We start from the raw sequence: 23719 nt of genomic DNA, 5'->3' as shown, positions 1-23719 counted from the left end.
CAGCACTGCCATTTTGAGATGATCCCAGGGCTGGAATCAGGTGCTCTAAAGGTCAGAGAGACAGAACTTTCCTGAAGGGAAGGGAAGGGGTGGTAGAGGGAGGGGCCAAAGTGCTGCTCCTTCATGGAGGGAGCCCACTCGCGCGGCAAGAGCTCAGTGGAGAAGCGAGTGTGTAATCTCTTGTGTCTGAACGCTGGGTCATCTAAACAGTACTTGTCTGATTCACCGCTTTGTCCCAGGAAGTCTCATGTTCTCCTTCTGAGGGGGTTCCTTACGTTGTTTCCAGGCTCTGCACCAGAGTGGCAGAGTCTCCACCATGGCAGACTCTGGGCAGTGACCCCAAGGAGTTGGGGGACAGAGAACTCTGCCATGCAGGGATGAGCAGGAGCCACTCAGACCCTGATTGACAGGCCAGTGCCTGTTTAACCATGAGGCCCAGTGGTGCCACCGCACCCCTGCCCCCGTGAACCCCACAACATCCCCTAACCCTTGAGGAAATCCAGGTGTGAAGGAGGGGGAGGCTCCCGGCACTTAGAGGGCAGAGGTTAAAAATGCTAGACATTCTGAATACAAGTTACTACAGCCCAGGAAAGGAGGGTCCTTCCAGCTGTTCACATCCAAGCATCCCTCATACCTACCTCATGGGGTTTGGGGAGCACTAGATACGATTTAGAAAACATCTGTAAGTTAATGGCAACCCTTAGTAATATCTCACCATTATCTCAAATACAACAAATCAACCGGCCGTAAACAGTTTCAATCATGGAAACTATCTCTTAGTCATATCTCTATTTCTAGTAACTAGCCTGGAACTGGGCACAGAGGAGTAGAGAAACTATACACGGAAATGTCAGAGACAACCGTGTAGCCACCCTACCCCCACCAGCCCAGACAGCCTCTCCTAACTTCCTCCAGGTTTCAAGATCTGGGATTTTAACCACTGTTCATTTTTCTCTCTCCTGCATGTCCCACCCCGATCTATCTCTAAATACTATAATTTCTTCCTTCTAAATATCTCCCAGGGCCACTGTCTCCTCCAACCCTGTTACTGTCATCCTGGGCTGATTCTGCCTGCCCCTCCCAGGCCCAGCCCCCTGGACAGCTTTGTGACATTCTCAGACATGTCTCAGTCTCTGGCTGGTCCCACTCTGCTGGACATTCTCTGAAGGCAAAGACCCACTTTTGGCCATCATGTCCCCCACCCACCCCTAACCTCTGGTACCTGGCACAAGGCCTGATACACATGACGTGTTTGTAGTGTAGAGATTGTTCAGAGTGGAGGGCAGGCTGGTAGGGGAGAGAGAGAGAAAGAAAGAGAGCCTGCCCGTGTGCACTCTGCGTCACCCAGTGGAGGGGAGGAGATGCCTAGGTGGCCAGGAATCCGTCCAAAATCCCCAGGAATATTCAAAGCACTGAGGGTTAGCTTTTTCCCTTCTAGGCAATTCTGAGAGTCAATGACAGAGCCAATAGTTAGACCAATTGTTGGAGCAACTGTTGTGATCAAAGCCTGGGAGAACTCTGACTACCTGGCCAGAGAACATTCTAAGCTGGAATTTCCTTGCAGTGAGAGACGAGCTTTGGGTAGACTGTACAGCATTGCCTAATTGGGTCTATGAGGCGAAGTCTAAATTCTGAGTCTCTCACCAAACTTTAAATTGCTTCTGGGACAGGGCCTGGCCCCGAAACAACCCAGATCTAAACTCCTGAGTCATCGTGGGACCCTCTGGAGAGCAGGGCGGAGCACAAGAGAAGAGGGTACTGGGCGGGGGTTGGGCATGGCTTGCCTGCTGGCACTGTGGTGCAGTTTCCTCCAGGCTGGAGGTACCTGGGTGAGCCTCAGCCTTGAGAGTCAGCCCTCGTCTCCTTGTCTCATAAAGCCCCAAAGGCAGGCAAGGGCACTCTGAGTAGCTGTGGCTGAACTTTGGAGCCTTCTACACCCAGGGTCACTTGGAGACACTACGACATTAGACAACAGTTAAAGGGTATGTGTTCCTGTTAACAGCACATGTCCAGCTGTTGCCAGAGCAGCTCGGAAGGCTATGGCCTGTATGGCCTTCTTGGTTATGGCTTGGTAGCACCCAGATGGGCAGGTGACACCAGAGACAGTCACTTCTCCTGGCCCCCAGTAAACTGGCAGCCTGCTTACTCCATGTTCTGCCTCCCTGCCAGCAATAGACCCAGCCTTCATGGGGTCCCATACTGGGTAAGTGCTGGATGACCTTCAGGACTAGTTCTTCACCAGCTGAGGCTTCCCTGCATTGGCAGGTAAAGAACCTCACCTGCCAATGCAGGAGACTCGGGTTCAATCTTGGGTCAGGAAAATCCTCTGGAGAAGGAAATGACACCCTGCTCCAGTATTCTTGCCTAGAAAATTCCATGGACAGAGGCGGGCAGTCCATGGGGTCGAAAAGAGTTGGACATGACTGAGCATGCACACTTCACCACCTGGGAGGAAAGACAGGAGTCTCAGGCAAAGAGGGCTGAGTGGAGCTGGGGCAGGGAGAAGGACTGGGCTAGGGGGACAAGACAACTGTTTCCAAAAGCTCTGAGGGCTGTTACTCTCGCAAGTGAGCTCGTCAGTTTTGGATGTGCCCAGGAGGCTGGCTTAGGACCAGGGGCTGGGTCCTAATGCAGTTTGGTTGGACACCAAAAAGATTTTTAGAAAGTCACATTGTGTTATCCAAGGAGACCACTTCTCGTCGCCATGGTTCAAGAGAATGAGATGAAGATGGCAGCCCCAGCCACTAGTCCAAAGTATCTGGGAGCCCCTAAGTAATGCCACAGAGGGCACCGAAAGGAGATTCTCCCTGCCCACGCCCTGATCCGTGCTCCTAAGGGGTCTATCATTAGCTGCTGGTTGCCTTTTCACCCATCCTTCCCCCATCTCCTGCTTCCTTGCCATTGCTGGGATAATGCATGCCAGTCCCATTATTCCTAAGACTGTGTCTGTAGGTAAATTCATGACTATAAATTCATGAAGCTAAATCGCTTCAGTTGTGTCTGACTCTGTGCGACCCCAGAGACGGCAGCCCACCAGGCTCCGCCATCCCTGGGATTCTCTAGGCAAGAACACTGGAGTAGGTTGTCATTTCCTTCTCCAATGCATGAAAGTGAAAAGTGAAAGTGAAGTCGCTCAGTCATGTCCGACTCTTCGAGACCTCATGGACTGCAGCCTACCAGGCTCCTCCGTCCATGGGATTTTCCAGGCAAGAGTACTGGAGTGGGTTGCCATTGCCTTCTCCTAGGACCAGGGGAGGAAGGGAGGAAAGGGTACACGTCAGGTCCCTGAATAACTAACAACTCAGGATTCCCGACAACAACACTGTAGGCCATGAGCGCTGCCATCATTATTCAGAATGTTCAAGCAGAGGCCGAGAAATCACCTCCTGAAGACAGGGCCTCTGTAACAGGTGGGTTAGAGGAGGGGACTGGATTGATTTAATATCTGAAGATTCTGCCAAGCTTCCAATCTTGGCACCCCCACCACCACCACCCGCCGATAGTAAAGGAGCCTTTCTCTAAAAAGGATTCTGCATCCCTTCATTCCTGGTATCCTGAGATAACCTCTTTTGGACACTGTATCATCACCAAGTAGAAAAAAAGCACCTCTTCTTCAGGTCCAAGTACAATCCACAAATCTCTCTCCTGGCCTCAGTTTCTCCACCTTTAAATCAAGAGGTCAGTGATTCCTGAGACTGATGTACATCAGAAGTAAGTACATGGGGAGCATTTATTTAAAACAGAAAAACAAACACTGATCTTTAAGACCATCTGTAAAGGCAGGACTCAGCAATATCTCCTTTCTTTCACTGTATTTTCAGTTTTTTTGGTTTGCCATTCTTTTTTCCTTTTTTTTTTTCAACTGAACTATAGTTGACTTACAATATTGTGTTAGTTTTAGGTGTACAGAAAAGTGATTCGGATATATATATATATCCATATGGATATATGGATATGAATATATATGTATATATTGTTTTTCAGATTCTTTTCCATTATAGGTTATTATAAAATATTGACTATAGTTCCCTGTGCTATACAGTAAATCCTTTTATATATTTTATATATAGTAGTATGTATCTGTTAATGCCATATTCCTAATTTATCGCTCCCCCACTTTTCTCCTTTGGTAACCATAAGTTTGTTTTCTATGCCTGTGAGTCTTTTTCCATTTTGTAAATAAGTTCATTTGTATTATTTGTAGATTTCACATATATATGATATCATATAATATTTTTCTTTCTCTAACATACTTCACTTAGTATGATAATCTCTAGGCCCACCCATGTTGCTCTAAATGGCAATACTTCATTCTTTTTATGGCTAAGTAATATTCCATTGTGTGTGTGTGTGGATATTTCATATATATATATGAATTTCATATATATATATGTGGATATTTCATATATATATATAGGAAATTCATATATATATATATGTTGCAATTTCAAATATGTATATACACATACACACACACCCACACCACATCTTCTTTGTCCATTTACCTCTTGAACATTTGGTTTGTTTCTATGTCTTGGCTATTGTAAACAGTGCTGCTATGAACATGGGTACATGTATCTTTTTGAATTAGAGTTTTCATCTTTTTCATATTTATGCCCAGGAGTGGGATTGCTAGATCATTTAATATCTCTATTTTTAGTTTTTTAAGGAATCTCCATACTATTTTCCATAGTGACTGTACCAATTTATATTCCCATCAACAGTGTAGGAGGATTCCCTTCTTTCTAAACCCTCTCCAGCATGTATTATTTGTAGACTACTTGATCATGGTCAATCTGAAAGGTATGAGGAGCTACCTCATTGTAGTTTTGGTGTGCATTTCTCTAATAATCAGTGATGTTGAGCATCTTCTTCATGTGCCTGTTGGCCATCTGTATGTCTTTTTGGGAGAAATGTCTATTTAAGTTCTGTTCATTTTTTGATTGAATTTTTAAAAAATATATTAAGCTGTATGAGCTACTTGTATATTGTAGAAATTAAGCCTTGTTGGTTGCATTGTTTGCAAACATTTTCTTCCAGTTTTAAGGTTGCCTTTTCATTTTTTTTCCTCTTCCCTTTGTTTATGGTTTCCTTTGTGTGCAAAAGCTTATAAATTTGATTAGGTCCCATTTATTTATTTTTACTTTTGTTTCTTTTGCCTTGGGAGACTGAACTAAGAAAATATTGCAATGATTTATGTCAGAGATTGTTTTTCCTATGTTCTAGGAGTTTTATGTCATGTCTTATATTCAAGTCTTTAAGCCATTTTGGAATTTACTGTATATATGGTATGACGGAGTGTTTTAATTTCATTGATTTACATGTGACTGTCCAGTTTTCTCAACACCACCTGCTAAAGTGACTGTCTTTTCTCCATCATATATACTTTTCTCCTTTGACAAAGATTAATTGACGATAGATGTGGGGGGTTATCTCTGAGCTCTCTATTCTCTTCCATTGATCCATGTGTCTATTTTTGGGCCAGTACCATGCTGTTTTGATTTATTGTACCTGTGCAGTATTGTCTGATGTCTGGGAGGGTTATGGGTCCAGTTTTGTTCTTCTTCCTCATGATTGCTTTGGCAATTCTGGGTCTTTTGTGGTTCTATATAGATTTAAGGGTTATTTATTCTACTTCTGCCACAGGTAAATTGATAGGGATTGCATTAAATCTGTAGAATGCCTTGGTAACATTGCTATTTTAGCAATATTAATTCTTCCAATCCAAGAGCACGGGATACCTTTCCATTTCTTTGAATCATCTTCAATCTCCTTTGTCAATGTTTTACAGTTCTCAGCATACTGTTCTCACCTCCTTGGCAAAGTTTATTCCTATGTTTCTTTTTTATGTAATTTTAAACAGGATTTTTTTAAACTTTCTCTTTCTGATATTTCATTTGTAGCGTAAAGATGTGCAACAGATTTCTGTATATTAATTTTGTATCCCAGCAATCTATATTTGTAACCAGCACTCAGGCAGCTATTAGACAGCTAGCTCCATGTTGTTTTGGGAACCATGCAGCAGGGTGTGGTGATATCTGTGTTCTAATTTCTTTGGCAGTGAAGTTGTGATGATCTACAGTGTGACTCTGGATATTCTGAGAGGCTGAGTAGAGTTACATGTAATAATGTCTGAAAAACATCTAAATGGCACTAGACAGCTTGTGACTCAAGGTCCCACTCAGTGTAGGCTGGGAATGTGAATTCTGAGTGGGCTCTGACTGTCAGGTAAGGTTTTATTTCCTTAGGCCAAGTCTGAGAGCAGCCAAGGTGCAGGCATGGCATGATTACGGGGGCAATGCACAAGACCTGCTCTGCAGATCAAATTTCTGGAGACTCTGGTGGACACTCTATGTTACAGGCTCCAAAAATTCAATTTCATTAGATTTTTCAAAGAAGGTTAAGATCAAATGAACTAATTCATACTTGTTAAACTCACAAAACATTGAAGTGTAAAACAGATACTGTATAAGAAATAAACCTGCTCAAGAGATGAGAAACTTCATGTTTTTAAGCCAGCACATCTCTCCCTATAAGACTATCTGGGAAGTCGAATTAAAATAGAAACTTGGTATGTAAACAGGAGCTAGATCTGGAGGAATGGGCCATGTGGCCTTAATGGCCAGAATCACTGAACTGTGATAGCCTGAGGACCCCAACTACATGGCAAAGAAAGTTATTCAGAAGCCTGTGATTTGCAGGTAAGTTCTGGATATACACAACATATATAGACATAGGACATTGGTTTAGGAATCACTGACTACACAAAAATGTCCTTCATTTTATTAAGTTTCATGAGATTTTTAGTCTGTTCTTCATGATTTTGACTGAAACACAACCTGGCTTTTAGATAAGTGGTTTTTTAGTTGAATCCTACAGTGTAGGCTTAAAATTAGAGACATGACACATATTATGATCCCCCTGTATTGACATAAGCAAGCCATAAGAAATCAAACATGTATTTTCTGCCTTCAGTATTCCTAGAGATGAAAAAGAGAGATTGAAATGGAAGCATCCAACCAATCCAGTGTGACAGAGTTTGTCTTGCTGGGCCTCTCTGCCCACCCCAAACTAGAGAAAACGTTCTTTGTGCTTATCCTGTCCATGTACCTGGTGATCCTGCTGGGCAATGGGGTCCTCATCCTGGTGACTGTGTCTGACTCTCACCTGCACACACCCATGTATTTCTTCCTGGGGAACCTCTCCTTCCTGGACATCTGCTACACAACCTCCTCAGTCCCCCTGGTCCTGGATGGCTTCCTGACCCCCAGGAAAACTATCCCCTTCTCAGCCTGTGCCATACAGATGTTCCTCTCCTTTGCCATGGGAGCCACAGAGTGTGTGCTTCTGGGCATGATGGCATTTGATCGCTACATGGCCATCTGCAACCCCCTGAGATACCCTGTGGTCATGAGAAAGGCTGTCTATGTGTCCATGGCTGCCAGCTCCTGGCTGGCTGGTGGAGCTAACTCCTTGGTACAGATCTCTCTTGCAGTACAATTACCCTTCTGCGGGGACAACGTCATCAACCACTTCATCTGTGAGATCCTGGCTGTCCTGAAGTTGGCCTGTGCTGACATCTCCATCAATGTGGTCAGTATGGGGGTGGCCAATGTGATCTTCCTGGGGGTCCCAGTTCTGTTCATTCTTGTCTCCTACATCTTCATCCTTACCACCATCCTGAGGATCCCCTCAGTTGAGGGGAGGAAAAAGGCCTTCTCTACCTGCTCTGCCCACCTCACTGTGGTGGTCATCTTCTATGGGACTATTCTTTTCATGTATGGGAAGCCCAAATCCAAGGACCCTCTGGGGACAGACAAACAGGAACTTGCAGACAAACTCATCTCCCTCTTCTATGGACTTCTGACCCCCATGCTCAACCCCATAATCTACAGCCTCAGGAACAAAGACATTAAGGCTGCTGTGAAGAACCTCGTGGTTCAGAAACACTCCACTCAGTGATTGTGGGATGTGTCCCATGATATGATCTGCACACTCTGATGACTGTCACTTGAAAATCCCAATGCGAAGTAATGCCAGGTGAGGGGCAAACTCAGTTTAGAGCCATGCTACCCACAGTGTGGTCCATGGAGCAGCAGCATCAGCAACACCTGGGAGCTTATTGGGCATGTAGAATCTTGGGGCCCATTCCAGACCTACTGAGTTAGAATCTACATTTTAACAAGATTCCCCAGGTAATTCATATGCATAGTACACATTGGGAAGTATTAGTTAAGAGTGTACAGTGGGGGACTACCCTAGTGGTCTAGTGGTTAAGAATCCACCTGCCAGTGCAGGGGACACTGATTCAATCCCTGATCCGGGAACTAGAATCCCACATGTGGCAGAGAAACTAAGCCTGCTCACCGCAACTAGACAGCTCTCACACCACACTGAAAGATCCCACACGACACAACAAAGATCTCGCATGCTGCAACTAAGGCCTGACATGGCCAAATAAACAAATAATATATCTCTCTATATAAAGAGTATACAGTGGATGTGCGGTGTTCCTTCAGACCCGACTCTCACCTACCTCGGGCTGAAGCTCTCATAGCCTCAGCTGCTCAAAGTGCTGACAGTGAGTCCCTCTGCTGGCCTGCCCTTGGTCCAAGAGAGTTTACTCACCCAAAGTCACATTCCCTTCCCAGAGGCAGCACACATCCACTGATTGGTCATTGTCAATATAGAGTCCTGCTCTTCCTTGCTTCCGATGGGGATGACTCTAAAGAGCCATCCCACCCTGAGAGCTTCCTCATGACAGAGTTCTTCCTCTGCTCAGCCCTGCTTCCTTCCCCACCCCCTACTCCACAGGTGTTGATCTTAGCAGCACTCCCCAGTCAGCATCCTGCATGAAAATCTCCCCACCAGAGCCGACTTCCTGGGAGACCCAACCCGGGACAGAGAATAATGGTCAGTCTTGGCACTGATACATGAACCTCATGTGGGGTTCCCAGAGCACGTTCTTCTCAAGTGTTTCCTGCAGCCTGACTCCCAAGGAAAGTAACTCAACAAATTCCTTTTGTTCAGACAAAGAAAAAATTATCCCCTACAAACAACTTGCTAAATTCGATTCTCTTACTTTTCAGTTCTATGAATGGAACTTCATTTGTATTTACTGTATGAGTGTCTTTACTCCAACTCAGAGCATTGGCAACACCCTGGGCATATGAGTGCGGAATCAGGTCTATGAGGTTTTATCCGAGGACAAAGATGTTTGATGTCTGGAAAATATGTTGGCTCTTAACTACAAACAAAATAAATTAAAAACTCTTAAAAATCTCTTAATAATTGTATATTTACATGCCTATAAAGGGGAATATATGTCAACCACAGTAATGGGTAAATTTCAGTATTCACGTGCCATATTTTAAAACACTTGGTACTTAGGTACTTCTATAGGAACTCCTGGGCTTTAATGATTATTGTTGAGAAGACATAGAATTACAAATTAAATAAGTCACTTGTAAGTCAAATAGTTTTAATAACAGAAGTAGAAAAATTATTTCAGATTTACCACAAGATCATACTTATAATGAGATGTAGGTACATTTTGACATGTTGTGGGGTGGGAACTCTGAGAGTCCCCAGGCCTGTGACAGCCTTCATATGGACCTGATAGTTACAGATATATTGGGTTGTAGTGCCTAAAATTTAATCAGCACACAGGTGCTCAATAAGACATACAGACTTCGCTCCCCAATTAACTTTCAACCTTCCCTTGCCCACCTTCACCTCTTGTGCTCAGAGAGACGTGGGGCGTGTGGCTGGTAGACTTCTTTGCGAGGTCCAAGATGGGGACACTTTTCCCTAAGAGATAACCCTAACCATGCCAGCCTGTACCTGTGGGTGGTAGAGATCCCCAGGCAGGGGCTCTAGGGCCCCTTCTTCTCAGTCCTTATGAAAATGATGAAAGCGTGGATGGAGGGGGCTGAACCCACACTCTATGATGAGACCTCTGCATTTCCCGTGTACTAACAGGGACTATGATGCCTGCAGGGATGACAAGGATATAGAAAGAACTCGGACTGCAACTTCCTTCATCTTACTAATGAAGCATTAGTACTTAGGATCTTTTTATTAGCAAATTATCCTACTTCTCTTTAAAACAAATCTTTTTTTTTTTTAATACTACACATTTCTTCTCTTATTCCCCTACGTATGCTTACATCTGACTTTCAGGTAAACAAATCAGCAGTCAGTTTTTATATTTTCAGAACCGTGCTCACCACTAATCAAGGTCAGGTATTCCCCAAGAACATGGCTCTCACGAGGCTACCCTTGCAGGGGCCTGTGACTCAGCACCCCCTTTTCAGATTTTCGTTTTTAAATTGAAGTATAGTTGATATTCGAGGTTGTGTTAGTTTCTGATATTCAGCAAAGTGATCAGTTATATACACACACACACTGAGACCAGTCTTTATCAGTTGCTTTTGATAGAGATTAGGCTTCAATCCAAAGCTCCTCACCTCCTCCCAGCCTTCCCCCTCATCCACTTCTAAGGGAAACACCCCATCCTCAGGCCTGCTAAGCAGGCTTTGTCATGTCCCATACCACCTGACTCACCTCACTGGCCCCCGGTGAGACTACCTGAAAGATTCCATGTTCCTAGCCACCAGAGATCTCCAACTATCCAGAAGCCAGTCACCTGCCTGGCCTGTAACTCTGGAGCAACTTCCACCTACAGCATGACCCTGTTGCTCTTTCACCAAACCCAGAGCTCTCTTGGCCGCTCATGTCCTCTGCTTTAGCCTGTAATCCTCACTCAGCTCAGTATGATGCTGAGGGACTGCAGGGATGGCCAGCACCTCTGGAGCAGAGGGATGACCACCTTTAGCCTTGCAGAGACAAGGGCAGAGTCCCCTTTAATAGATACCATTGTGGTCAAAGCACAATCAGACCTTAGTTCTCTCCTCTCCTCCCAGGAAAGTCAGCAAGGCAAGGACGGAAACTTCTTAATCTAAGGAATATTAGTGAGTTGAGATTTACACAGAGCTGTCTGCAGCTTATCTAATTGGGTTTATGGAACACGGGCCCTACACTCCTGTGAGGCCTCCACCAAACTTTAAATTGCTTCTGGGATTAAAACTGGCCCCGAACAACCAGAGCTCTAGATTGCTCCATGGCTCCTTGACAGAACCTCTGGAGAGAGGGCTGGGGCAAAGAGCATGACCGCCAGGACCTCAGAAAGCAGTTCCTTGAGCTGTTCTCCCTCCTGCTAGCTCACTGCAGGTGGACAAGGCCAGAGAAGGGAGCAATCAGAGCCCCTGCAGCTACGGCCAAGGCCCAATTCTCATTCACTGGCTGTGAACTCTGAAGGGACTGCTCGGCTCCAAGGCAGCTACACCGAACTTGCTGCATGCTTCCAGGCACAGCCTCACCAGCAGGGGATGGTCAGGGCAGGCAGTTCAAGCCATCACCTCCCAGCCATCTTCCCTGCCCAGGTGAGCTCCTGTCCCCACCATGGCCTCATCCCCACGTGGGCGCAGACCTGTTTCTCTCTGTGGCCAAACCTTCCTCAGATTAGTGGGGAGCAGAGGACAGGTGGCACGAGTGGGGACTGGTCACAGCTTCCATCTCTCTGAAGGGTTTTAAAGGGAAGGGAGCAGGCACGGCCTGGAAGCCTAGACCCACTTTGGGACAGAGCAGGGTTGAGGAGTGGGGATGATATTAGAAAAAAGAAGTTTCTGTTCAGTTTAAAGGAAAACTTTCCAAAAATAGAGGATCTCTGATCAAGGAGTGGGAGCCAAGGTATTCAAGGTATTCAAATAACTCAAGGTATTCAAAGGAGCAATTGGAAAAATTGGGTCTCATAGAAAGTATTTACACAATGGAGGCGAAAGAGGCAAGACCAGTTATTTTACAACATTCCTGCCTAGTCTGACACTCTTTAGTCATTTTCTCAAATGTTCCTGACACCTACAGTTAATCTCCTCTAATAATTGCATGAGGGTAGCTTGAGACTCTGCCTGGTTTCTCCCACCCAATTTCCCCCAGCCAGCACCAGTGTAATAGTCACAGATGCAGTGAATGAAGCCCAGGGACACACTGCTATGAGGCAGATGTCTTGGAGAAAGGTGTGACACCTCTATTTCACATGAGTGTCCTGGGGAAGTGAGGATGACCAAGACTTCATAATCAGTCCTTTGCTCCTCAGTAGACCTGCTCTGGCACGAATGGAGCAAAACTACATTCAGAGAGATGAAGGGAGAAGGTGAGGAGCCAGGCTCCAACCTAGCCCTATCCTCACTGAGCTTTAGTTTCATCTTTAGTGTGAGAACTCCAGGCTTGAGATTTTCTCTAATGTACTAGACCTACTGCTCTATGGTGACTAAAGTGCATCCTACTTGCATGTCTCCTTTGAGCCACTCTTCTGCAAAGCTGGGTAGAATTTTTTCTGTGGGGGAGAAAGCATTGTCATAGCACTGCAGTGGCTTTAATCAGCTCAGGAATAGAAGGACCTGAGCTAGGAGCTGTGACTTACAAAACCGCTCCAAAAGTATGGAGCTTGGTCCAAAAGTCACTGATGCTCATACTTGGAGGCATGATGGACACTTGCCCTTTGACCCTGTCCCTGCTTCCCAGCCCCAGGAGCTGGTAAAGCCTGAGGAAACTGCAGTTCTGGGGGCAAAGGCCATGAGTAGAGAGAGGGGATATGGACTGGCAGTGGTCTTCTGACCAGAAACTCCTTATTGACAGTGCAACAAAGGGAGGTCGCCAACCAGACTCACAAGAAATGAAGTATTAGCCAGGCACCAAGTAACTAATGTTGATGCTAAGCATACCCTAATACTCCTGGCCTCTGCTCATCACATTCTGTGTAGGACTCCATGTGGAGCCAAATTATCATCAGAAAAGTATTACACAAGCACAGAATTAGAGCCAGGAAAGTGAGTGAGGTGATGGCAATTGTCAGCATCACTAAGTGTGACAGCCTGAAGCCCCCAAGGACCTGCAGGGACAATGTGGGGACAGGCAGGCCTGGATCAGGCAGCACACCCTCAGAATTCCTCTCTTACAGTCCTCATGGGGATCCATCCTTACACATCCCTTTCTTCAAGTGAGTTAACATTACTGATCAGGCTAAAATTCTGTCATATATCATGGTTTAATTAGATTTCCAGGGTCTACTTTTCCTGCTCTAAATTTGATATATCCTGACTTTTAGGGTAACTTTAGTGAACAGTGAATTTCATCCTTTAGATGCAAATACTATAAGTTAGCATGTCAAAGGTCAAATTTAATTATAAGTTCTGGAAGTACATATTGATCCCCATAAATATGTGTTTCCTGTCCTCAGTTTTCCTGAAGGTAGAAGAGATAATTTAAAATGAAACTGGCCAACCAATCCACTGTGGCAGGATTCGTCTTGCTGGGGCTGTCGGATCAGCCGAAGCTGGAGAAAATGTTCTTTGTGCTCATTCTGCTCATGTACCTGGTGATCCTACTGGGCAACGGGGTCCTCATCCTGGTGACCATCCTTGACTCCTGCCTGCACACGCCCATGTACTTCTTCCTGGGGAACCTCTCCTTCCTGGACATCTGCTACACAACCTCTTCCATCCCTCTAGTCCTAGATGGCTTCCTTACTCCCCGGAAAACCATCTCTTTCTCAGCCTGTGCCATACAGATGTTCCTCTCCTTTGCCATGGGAGCCACAGAGTGTGTGCTTCTGGGCATGATGGCACTTGATCGCTACGTGGCCATCTGCAACCCCCTGAGATACCCTGTGGTCATGAGAAAGGCTGTCTATGTGTCCATGGCTGCCAGCTCCTGGCTGGCTGGTGGAGCTAACTCCTTGGTACAGATCTCTCTTGCAGTACAATTACCCTTCTGCGGGGACAATGTCATCAACCACTTCACCTGTGAGATCCTGGCTGTCCTGAAGTTGGCCTGTGCTGACATCTCCATCAATGTGGTCAGTATGGGGGTGGCCAATGTGATCTTCCTGGGGGTCCCAGTTCTGTTCATTCTTGTCTCCTACATCTTCATCCTTACCACCATCCTGAGGATCCCCTCAGTTGAGGGGAGGAAAAAGGCCTTCTCTACCTGCTCTGCCCACCTCACTGTGGTGGTCATCTTCTATGGGACTATTCTTTTCATGTATGGGAAGCCCAAATCTAAGGACTCCCTGGGGGCAGATAACCAGGATGTTTCAGACAAGCTCATCTCCCTCTTCTACGGGGTGCTGATTCCCATGCTCAACCCCATCATTTACAGCCTAAGAAACAAGGATGTGAAGGTCACTGTGAAGAATCTAGTGAGTCAGAAATGCTTCCCTAGGTGACAGCGGGAGAGAGCAGTGAGTGTACCTTGCAGTTCTCTGCACACAGGAGATCCCCTAGGGAATGGCCACTTGGTAAGTATAGACTGGCTCCATGACCCTCCACAACAGTATCATCACAAGACTGATCCCCAAGATGCACATATAGATAGGGCTTTTCTGAATATCTGAAAATCGAACATCAAGTCTTTAGAATGAAGAGGGGCTATGCTAAATCACCTAGAAGCAAGGATAAGTAACTATTACAATTTATTTTATTCTGAAAAAAAAATTAAAACTTTATACAAAAGTGCTTCTTTCTTTGTTCATGTGCAGACTAGCTCCAATTTGTACGTGTAATCATGCTGTTTTCTGCTCACTGTATAATGGGGAGCATGGCAGTGAGGAAAAGTCACTTCTTTTTGAAATTTATTTCTTCTTAATTGGAGGATAACTGCTTTATAATATTGTTTGTTTCTGCCCATACATCAACATGAATCAGCCACAGGTATACATAAGTCCCCTCCCCCTTAAACTTCCTTTCTGAAAAGTCATTGATTAACTGGTGTCCAAACCAAAACCCAATCTGCCATTTTGGAAAATTACCAAAACCAAAACATCCCAAATGACAATATTTAACCCCCTTTTCACCGCAGGGGCTCAGAGTGTTTCTCAGAGCCAATTATATCCCAAATATAAAATCCCAGCGCCCATTTTTGGAAACTCCTTCTTCTCCTCTGTACATAGAGCACATCTATTCATATCCAGATTTGCAGAAGAGTTGTTTCAACACCAACTGAAATTAGATATTGCAGGCCAAGGGCAAATATTATAGAAGTCTGTATTTAATTATTGTTGTTGTTCTGTTGCTCAGTCATGTCCAGCTCTTCGTGACCCCATGGACTGCAGTGCACCAGGCTTCCCTGTTCTTCACTACCTCCTGGAGTTTGTTCAAACTCATATCCATTTGGGACAGTGATACTCTGAGTCCTTTCCTTTCCCTGGAATTAATGTTTGCGAGCATCCAAACCTCCGTGGTCATACTTGATCATGTCTAAGATTTGGATTGGACATGGGCACCAGCTGCTAAAAAATCTATCTGTAACAACCCTTGTGGTTAAAAGCATAGACTGTGAAGCCAGACTCATATCGAGTGCCCCTGACTCGACATTACACTCGACTGGCACATTACAAACATGACTTAATATCATAGACTCTTGGTTTTCTAATGTGTGAAACAGTGATGATTAAACCAACCCCAAGGAGTTATGGTGGGGAATAAATTAAAACAGGGCATCATATATATTAAAAATGCACAGTGGCCAGCAAAGAATAGCCTCTCAATTAATAAATGAACAGTGTTTATTATTAATGAAATATGTTAAATAATTCCTTTGAGGGAACTTCATGACACAGAGTTCAAAATCACACTTAACTGGATCAATTTCAGTTTATTATTGCAGCACATTTTTAGCTAGATTTCTAGCTTATGAACCAACAATTTCTCTGGGCATTTTCCCATCACCCCTCAACCTCATCCACAGAGATGAGGGACCCAGGTCTGTGCTGTCTGATGCTAACTCTGTCTAGAACAAGCAGGTTCTTTCTGCCAGGTTTTGGGGATTGTCATTAGTGCCTAAAGACTCGCTGAATCTATAACATGCAAACATGGGAGCTACAAGGAAATCATGTTTGAACATATGTCTTGGGGAACTAACTGTACATAATAAACCAATATATATTCTATAGTATAATATATAGTTAATGTAGATATTAAGTCCAGATAGGGACTAAAGTTTATTTTGGCAGAGAGTGTTAAACAGAAAACAAGTCTGCAAAAATAAAAGAACAGCCAAAGAGCAAAGACAGGAGATGAAGGCATCTTCCTATGTTCTCAGTTCTTGGTTTCCTTTTTCCCCTCAATCTGGCCACATTACTGCACTTTTGCCTCCAAAGGACACCCCTGCATCCTGATACTAGATTCTATTTTTCACTAATCTAGATTGTTACTTGCTTTGAGGGGGGTAATAAAAGTCACATCTAATATGATTACTAACTGGTGTGAAATAGATATGCTCTTTCCTGTGCAAGTGCAGAGTGCCAGGCCTTGTGCACTGCAAAAGTCTTTTAGAAATCAGTCTTGAAATAATCATTCTGAAGTCAACATGTAGTGCTTCTTGCAATCAATTATCCATTCCTGCTACAGTGGATTTGCTCTCTGTCAATTCTATCACCCGTAAATTTGGAACATGTCTAGGGGTTGATGTATTACAGGAGGTCTAGGTTCAAATCTTTGCCCTCCCACATAGAGCTGGGTGACCATGAGTGTGTCCTCTGTGCTTGAAAAATATTCATTCTCACAATGAAGGGGGCCTATAGAATATCTCAGGTGACCCCCACCTGTGAATTTCCCTGAACCTATGGTTCCTTTCTCTTGTGGGATGGTGCCTTGAAGAGAACACAGCAATGTCTTATCATAGTATTTAATTATTTGAAGCTGAGTGTGGTATCTCTCACCTCCTTAACACTCTATGTTCCAGGAGATTCTTCAGAGTCTCCATCTTCCCCACTAGGCTCAACAAACAATAAAATGATTCAAGAAGTTGATGTTATCCAACCTCTGTTATTGGTACAACTGAGTAACCATGATAGCAGAAGGCTGTCTATGGGCTAACCACCAGGGCCTCGCATTCACAGAGGCTGATGTAGCTACTTCAGCAGCTGAATATTCAAACTGGCAGCAAGAGACCAACCTTCATTTGAAAAGACTCACCAGCCACCTGGTGGTGAGCTGATTGCATTAGACCATTTTCCTTCTGGAAGGGACAGAGACTCACCTTGACTAAAAGCAACACCTTTTCTGAGTATAAGTCATCTTTCCTCTCTGTAGGGTATTAGCAAATATCACTCTCTGAAAGCTCATGGAAGGTTTGATTTAACAGCATGGAATCCTGCATAAAATCTCATCAGACCAAGGGGCTCATTTACCAAAGTAGATGCTGCTGTGGAATCACGATTATGGGTTCCACTGACCCTTCCACATCATGCACCATCCAGAAGTAGCTGGCCCAACACAGTTGACATAATGGCCTTTTGAAAGCTAAGGCCCTAGCTGTTGCAGATGAAAACAACAATGAGATACCACTACACATTATCAGAATGGCTAAAATTTTAGACTGACAACACCAAATGTTGGCAAGGATGTGATATGAGACATCTTGTCCTTTTATGATAAGAATGTAAAATATTACACATGCTTTGGCAAAAGACCTATCCATTTCTTAGAAAACTAAGTGTAAACCTGTGTTATGATCCAGAATCTCATTCTCAGATATTTAGCCAAGAAAAGTTGAAATATACATCTACAAAAGGACTTGTATGAAAGTGTTAATAATGGCTTTATTCATAACAGCCAAAACTAGAAACAGCTCAGATGTCCATCAAGAAGGAGAGGATAAACAAAGATGTTCATTTAATGAAATACTACTCAGTAATAGAAAGGGACAAGCTAAAAAAAATGTAAAAACATGACAGATTTTAAGAACCTTATTCTGAATATAAAGACTTGCACATGATTCCATCTATTTGATGTTTCTGAAAAGGTAATACTTTACAAAGAGTGAAAAATATTAGGAGACTGCTAATAATCATAATAATGAGGACTGACTGGTAAGGGGCATGAGAAAACTCTTGGTTGTGCTGTAAACATTCTGTAGTGATAAGATTTGGTTACATGGGTGTGAACATCTGTAAAACCTCATTGGATGATATACTTAAGATTTATTTTATTATGGTTAAGAACACAACATGATATATACTCTTTTAGCAACATTTTAAGTGTATATTACACTACTGTTGACTATAGGTACAATGCTGTACATGGATCTCTAGAGTTTAATCATCTTGCTAAACTGGAACTTTATACCCATTTATTAAGTAACTCACATTTGCCCCTCCTCCTGGTCACTGGCAACTACATTCCATTCTGTGATTCTATCGATTGATTTTATTGGGTTAGCAATGAACTTAAGATTTATGCATTTCACTGTGAGTAGATTCTACCCAAAAAAGTGGACTACTAACTATCTGTCTGTCTGTCTAAATATACAGACTTTTTATAGTGACTGCTATTGGCAAGCCACAAATTTGTCTAGTAAACTTTCTAGCAGCTTCATTATAGAAGGAAGATGTATCCCATCGGGTGCTTGTTCTTGTATTTGTTACTATTTCTTTCCCATAAATAACAGTGAAAAGCTCCTCTTATAAGTAGGTCACCTAGGGCCTGAAATTCCCTGGGCTTCTTGGACTGATGGCAGAGTCTGATTTGCCAGGATAGCTTTTGGTCATGATTTTATTATATACTTATTGAGTTACTGTTTAATTTCTATTATTTGTTGAGTTATTGTAGATGGTTGTGCTTAGTTCAGGCTCACATCTTCAGTGTAACTGAGCACATCTGTAATGACTTATAGTCTTCCTATCTTTGAAGGGCTAATTTGTAAAAGAAGAAGTAACCATGTCCTGCCGTTGATTTTCAGTTGCTCAGTTGTGTGTGACTCATTCTTTAGGTTAGAAGCAGTTACTAAAGGTAACTGGTTATATAAGAGATTTATATAAGGCCATGAAATCCAGTAGGAAAGAATTACTGGGGTCATCTTAAAGGCTGCTATCACATCCCAGATTCCTGTCCCATGATGTTTTTCACACATATGACATACTGAGGCTGTGGAAGAAATATTCAAGCCCAAGCCCCATGCCAACCTCCATCCCCAGGATGGTAAGTCCCTTTTTCCCATCCGTTGCCTGTCTCTTCATGTGTAAATTCGCCCTTACTCTCCCTGGCCGAAAAATATCTCCTCCTTGAAGTTTCCCCATGGCTCTGGGTGGAAGTTCCCCCAAGCATACAAATCATGACTTTGAGCACTTGGTTTAGAAACAGTGTGTCCATAGAGGCTGATTCCACAATGCTGTGAACACAGAGTATTCTTAAATAACTCTTCTCTCCCAAGCTGCTGATTTCAAGAAGTTAAAACATTTTGAAGTTTGTACAAATTCAAGCAGCACATGGAAATGCTTCCCCTGATGCCCTTCAGTGGCCTCAGAGTGGAAAGTTCCAGCAGGAACAAAGGAATGAGAAAAAGAAGCTTTTCCTGGAGTGCTTTCAGCATAATTGGATCTTGGGGACATTGTCCCAAAAGTATAAAAAGTTCCCTAACTTTGTATGCTTTCATTTCCGAACTTTTAATCACTTTAGGGAACACAATAGTCCCAACTGCAGTTCTGATTTCAAATTGCCTTCTACATGGACTGGTTGTTCCTTTAGAAAGTTTGCCTAAAACACAGAAGTAAGACAGAGTGGGAGGAATTGGCTTTCACCCCTTCTTCTCATCAGAGCTGGACATCTCAGCCTGGACCTTTCAAACTAGTGATGATATTTCTGGCCCATGTACTGTTCCCAGACCATAGGGACCCTTTCCCAGTAGGTTCCTAAAAAAGGTAAGTGAGGGTTCTTATAAGAGTAATCCTCAACCTTTTATCAGCACAGGGATATTTCCAGCTTCTGACTTGATTTTCTGAAGGGCCTGGGGGTTGGGAAGGGAGGAAATGAAACAATTTCAGTGATATCACAAAGACCAAGGGCCATTCAAAATCCCGGGTTAGAAAAACCTAGATGGCAAGAAGCCTCTGAAACTTTTGTCTCATTTCATGGATTCCTCTAACTTCAGAGACACCCCTAGGATGAGATGGTCCCACAGTTTCAGAGCCTCTTCTGTACAACTCCAGGGAGCACCATTCACACTATAGCCACAGAAATGGCTGCAGCTGTCCTGCTGTTATACTCCAGAGGTGCCATTTATATTGCCTGTAATGAAAACAGTTTCTGAGAGCTGCTCGTCAATGGCCTGGTCTCTGGCAGGCCTCATGGGCTGAACAACCCAGACTTTCTGAGCCCTCCTGGCCCACTTCAACAAGCACAGCTCTACTTTATACTTGGTGTGATGTGTGCTGTGCTAAATCACTTCAGTCATGTCTGACTCTCTGTGACCCCATGGACAGTAGCCTGCCATGCTCCTCTGTCCATGGGATTCTCCAGGCAAGAATATTGGAGTGGGTTGCCATGCCCTCCTCCAGGGGATCTTTCCAACCCAGGGATGGAACTATGTCTTTGATGTCTCCTGCATTGGCAGGCAGGTCCTTTACCAATAGCGCCACCTGGGAAGCCCACTATATACTTGGAGTGGGGGTTCTGAATTTAAGGAAACAAAAATTCTTTCTCTTAAAGAGTTTGAACATCATTGATCTGTTCCAATTCCAAAGCAGAAGAGGGTAACCTGAGAGTCTAAGAGAGGGAAGGAGCACTGAAGTCTACACAGCAGGTTAGAATGCAGCCCAAATCTCTGTGCTTACAGACCTGATGTATTTGCACAAATTCAATGCAATTTTTAAAGGAAGCTGACCACTGACAACCATCATATGGACAAGAAAAACTTAGAAAACTACCTGCTTGGTTCAATATGAAAAAGAATTTTCTAATACTCTAGAGCTCTGAAAATATGGAGTAGATTGTTTAGGAATGTAGTGGGCTCTTCATCACTAGAGGAAATCAAATTGAAACTGAAAAACCATGCATCAGTGTGGTGCAGAGAAAGATCTACAATGGGAGACAGAGTTGGACTAGATTACTTGGGGGGCATAATCAGTGACAGGATATAAGTCTGAATGACGTACCTAGAAGCTCAGCCAAAAGATTCAAGGACTATCAGTGTCCACTGATTCCTGAGTGGACATTTATGAAGAGGGAATGATAACAACAACAAAAAAAATAGTAACATAACAAAGATGTTGTTTAAGGGTACAAACTTGCCATTCCCTTCTCCAGGGGATGTTCCCAACCCAGGGACTGACGCTGGGTCTCCTGCATCGCAGGCAGATACTTTACCATCGAAGTCACCAGGGAAGACTTTTTTTTTCCTTCAGTCATGTCTGACTCTTTTCCGTCCTATGGACTGTAGCTCACCAGGCTCCTCTGTCCATGGGATTCCCTAGGCAAGGATACTGGAGTGGATTGCCGTGCCCTCCTCCAAGGGATCTTTCTGACTCAGAGATCGAACCCACATTTCTTACGTCTCCTGTATGGCAGGAAGTGGTTCTTTACCACCAGTGCCACCTGGGAAGCCTACAACTTGCAACAAGTAGTAAATACCCCAGTGATCTAACGCATGGTATAATGAATACAGATAGCAATACTGTACTATAATCACGTGATATGATAAATATCATGACACCAATCATATTACAATATATAAATGTATCAAAGTAACACATTGTACACCTTAAATTTACATGTTATGTGTCAAACATATTCAAGACTGGAAAAAATCGTTGTTTTAGTTATCCAAGAGAACTAGATTTCCAGAAACTGTGACCCACTGTGGATTTCTGGAGACAGTCCTCTGTCTGTCTTCGCAGAACATCAGATTCAAACTATTAGGAACATAACAGCATTTCCAGATCACAAAGTTACTGTGGAGGCCTGCCCAAGTTCTCTCTCCATGTTCAGTGTCCTTTGTCCTTAAAAGCCAAGCTAGATTCTACACCGCTTAAGGATTATTTCATGACCCCTGTTCTACACTGCATGCCCATTTGGATGTCCTGGCCCCTCCAAAATCCTTCTGCTTACCCTCTCTGACAGGTGCTTGGCCATGGGTCACCCCTGTTCCTCACAGGAATTCTCACACTCATATACCGGGTGATCAACAGGCGTTTTGATGAGTGGATCGATGTTCAAACATGGATGGATGGATGGATAGACAAGACAGGTGGCTGGACAGACAGATGAATGGATAACCCTGGAGTTTGCATTGCTCATGAGGAAAAGAGGTCTTGGGAACAACAGGAATATGTTTTCTGTGAAAATGATCCGGAGAAACAGAGTATTCACAGCTAATGATTTCCCTAGTCCCTAGCACAAATTGGAAGAACATGGAGCAAACTTAAAAGTCATTTTTCTGACCAAAGTTTAATGAGATCAATTGCCATATAGCACATAGAACCACTTAAATGAATGTGTTGTGTATACTGTCTCTGATCAAATGCATTAAATAATCAGAATTGTCATTTAAACAGTATAAATTTGATATTCTATGACCCCAAAGTAGTTTCTAATTTTATTGCTCCTTTTTCTTGGAAACAAATAGAGACTGCCTTCAGAACTGTTTCCTAATCACTCAGCCAGACTGGAACTCCTGAACACATGCCCTGGAACTGTGTGAGACAACGGATGTGGAGTCTGGATCACTGAGTATTTTATTCAGTTGAAAGAGGAGACATACCATGGAAAGTGCCAACCATACAGCCTCTGTGACAGAGTTCATTCTTCTGGGCCTCTCAGCCCACCCAAAGCTGGAGAAAACACTCTTTGTGCTCATCCTGCTCACGTACCTGGTGATCCTGCTGGGCAATGGGGTCCTCATCCTGGTGACCATCTTTGACTCCCACCTGCACACACCCATGTACTTCTTCCTGGGGAACCTCTCCTTCCTGGACATCTGCTATACAACTTCCTCAGTCCCCCTCATCCTTGACAGCTTCCTGACCCCCAGGAAAACCATTCCCTTCTCAGCCTGTGCTGTGCAGATGTTCCTCTCCTTTGCCATGGGGGCCACGGAGTGTGTGCTTCTGGGCATGATGGCATTTGACCGCTATATGGCCATCTGCAACCCCCTGAGGTACCCCATAGTCATGAGCAAGGCTGTCTATGTGCCCATGGCTACTGGCTCCTGGGCAGCTGGATGGGCTGCCTCTATTGTTCAAACATCCCTTGCGATGAGGCTGCCCTTCTGTGGGGACAATGTCATCAACCACTTCACCTGTGAGATCCTGGCTGTCCTGAGGCTGGCCTGTGCTGACATCTCCATCAATGTGGTCAGTATGGGGGTGACTAATGTGATCTTTCTGGGGGTCCCAGTTCTGCTCATCTTTGTCTCCTACATCTTCATCCTCACCACCATCCTGAGAATACCTTCAGCTGAGGGGAGGAAAAAGGCCTTCTCCACCTGCTCTGCCCACCTCACAGTTGTGGTCATCTTCTATGGGACCATCCTCTTCATGTATGGGAAGCCCAAATCCAAGGACCCTCTAGGGGCAGACAAACAGGACCTTTCAAACAAGCTCACCTCTCTCTTCTATGGGGTGGTGACCCCCATGCTCAACCCCATCATCTACAGCCTCAGGAACAAGGATGTGAAGGCTGCTGTGCGGAACCTGGTGAGTCAGAAATGCTTCATCTGGTGATGTTTGGAGGACAGATGTCCCTGTAGTTCTGCGTCTCTTGGCTACTTTCACTCGTGAATCTCAGAAGAATGTGCCTCTCAAAGAAGATATGTGTAAAGAGTCATCACCGGAAAATTGAATTACACATACAAGGGAGAATTTTAGCTGTTACTGGACTTAATC

The 23719-nt window shown here is 44.1% G+C and overlaps 3 protein-coding genes across 3 annotated transcripts; all 3 read left to right on the top strand.

The window, feature by feature from the left end:
- Nucleotides 1–6951: 6951 nt before the first annotated feature.
- On the top strand, nt 6952–7962 carry LOC133253428 (olfactory receptor 13C7-like). Its single transcript, XM_061427056.1, has one exon. It carries the CDS (start codon nt 7006–7008, stop codon nt 7960–7962), a length of 957 nt encoding a protein of 318 aa, XP_061283040.1. The 5' UTR covers nt 6952–7005.
- A 5368-nt stretch (nt 7963–13330) lies between these two features.
- On the top strand, nt 13331–14313 carry LOC133253427 (olfactory receptor 13C7-like). Its single transcript, XM_061427055.1, has one exon. The coding sequence runs from the start codon at nt 13331–13333 to the stop codon at nt 14285–14287; it is 957 nt and encodes a 318-aa protein (XP_061283039.1). The 3' UTR covers nt 14288–14313.
- An 8284-nt stretch (nt 14314–22597) lies between these two features.
- On the top strand, nt 22598–23557 carry LOC133253426 (olfactory receptor 13C7). Its single transcript, XM_061427054.1, has one exon. It carries the CDS (start codon nt 22598–22600, stop codon nt 23555–23557), a length of 960 nt encoding a protein of 319 aa, XP_061283038.1.
- The last annotated feature ends 162 nt before the right edge of the window (nt 23558–23719 follow it).

This window comes from Bos javanicus, chromosome 8, assembly GCF_032452875.1.
Source record: "Bos javanicus breed banteng chromosome 8, ARS-OSU_banteng_1.0, whole genome shotgun sequence".
NCBI lineage: Eukaryota > Metazoa > Chordata > Mammalia > Artiodactyla > Bovidae > Bos > Bos javanicus.
Note: the sequence above shows the minus strand (reverse complement) of the source record. Positions and strands in the feature narration are given on the sequence as shown.

What these genes read in the sequence shown, in the direction of transcription:
- LOC133253426 (XM_061427054.1), top strand. Translation starts at nt 22,598, where the DNA reads ATGGAAAGTGCCAACCATACAGCCTCTGTGACAGAGTTCATTCTTCTG.
- LOC133253427 (XM_061427055.1), top strand. Translation starts at nt 13,331, where the DNA reads ATGAAACTGGCCAACCAATCCACTGTGGCAGGATTCGTCTTGCTGGGG.
- LOC133253428 (XM_061427056.1), top strand. Translation starts at nt 7,006, where the DNA reads ATGGAAGCATCCAACCAATCCAGTGTGACAGAGTTTGTCTTGCTGGGC.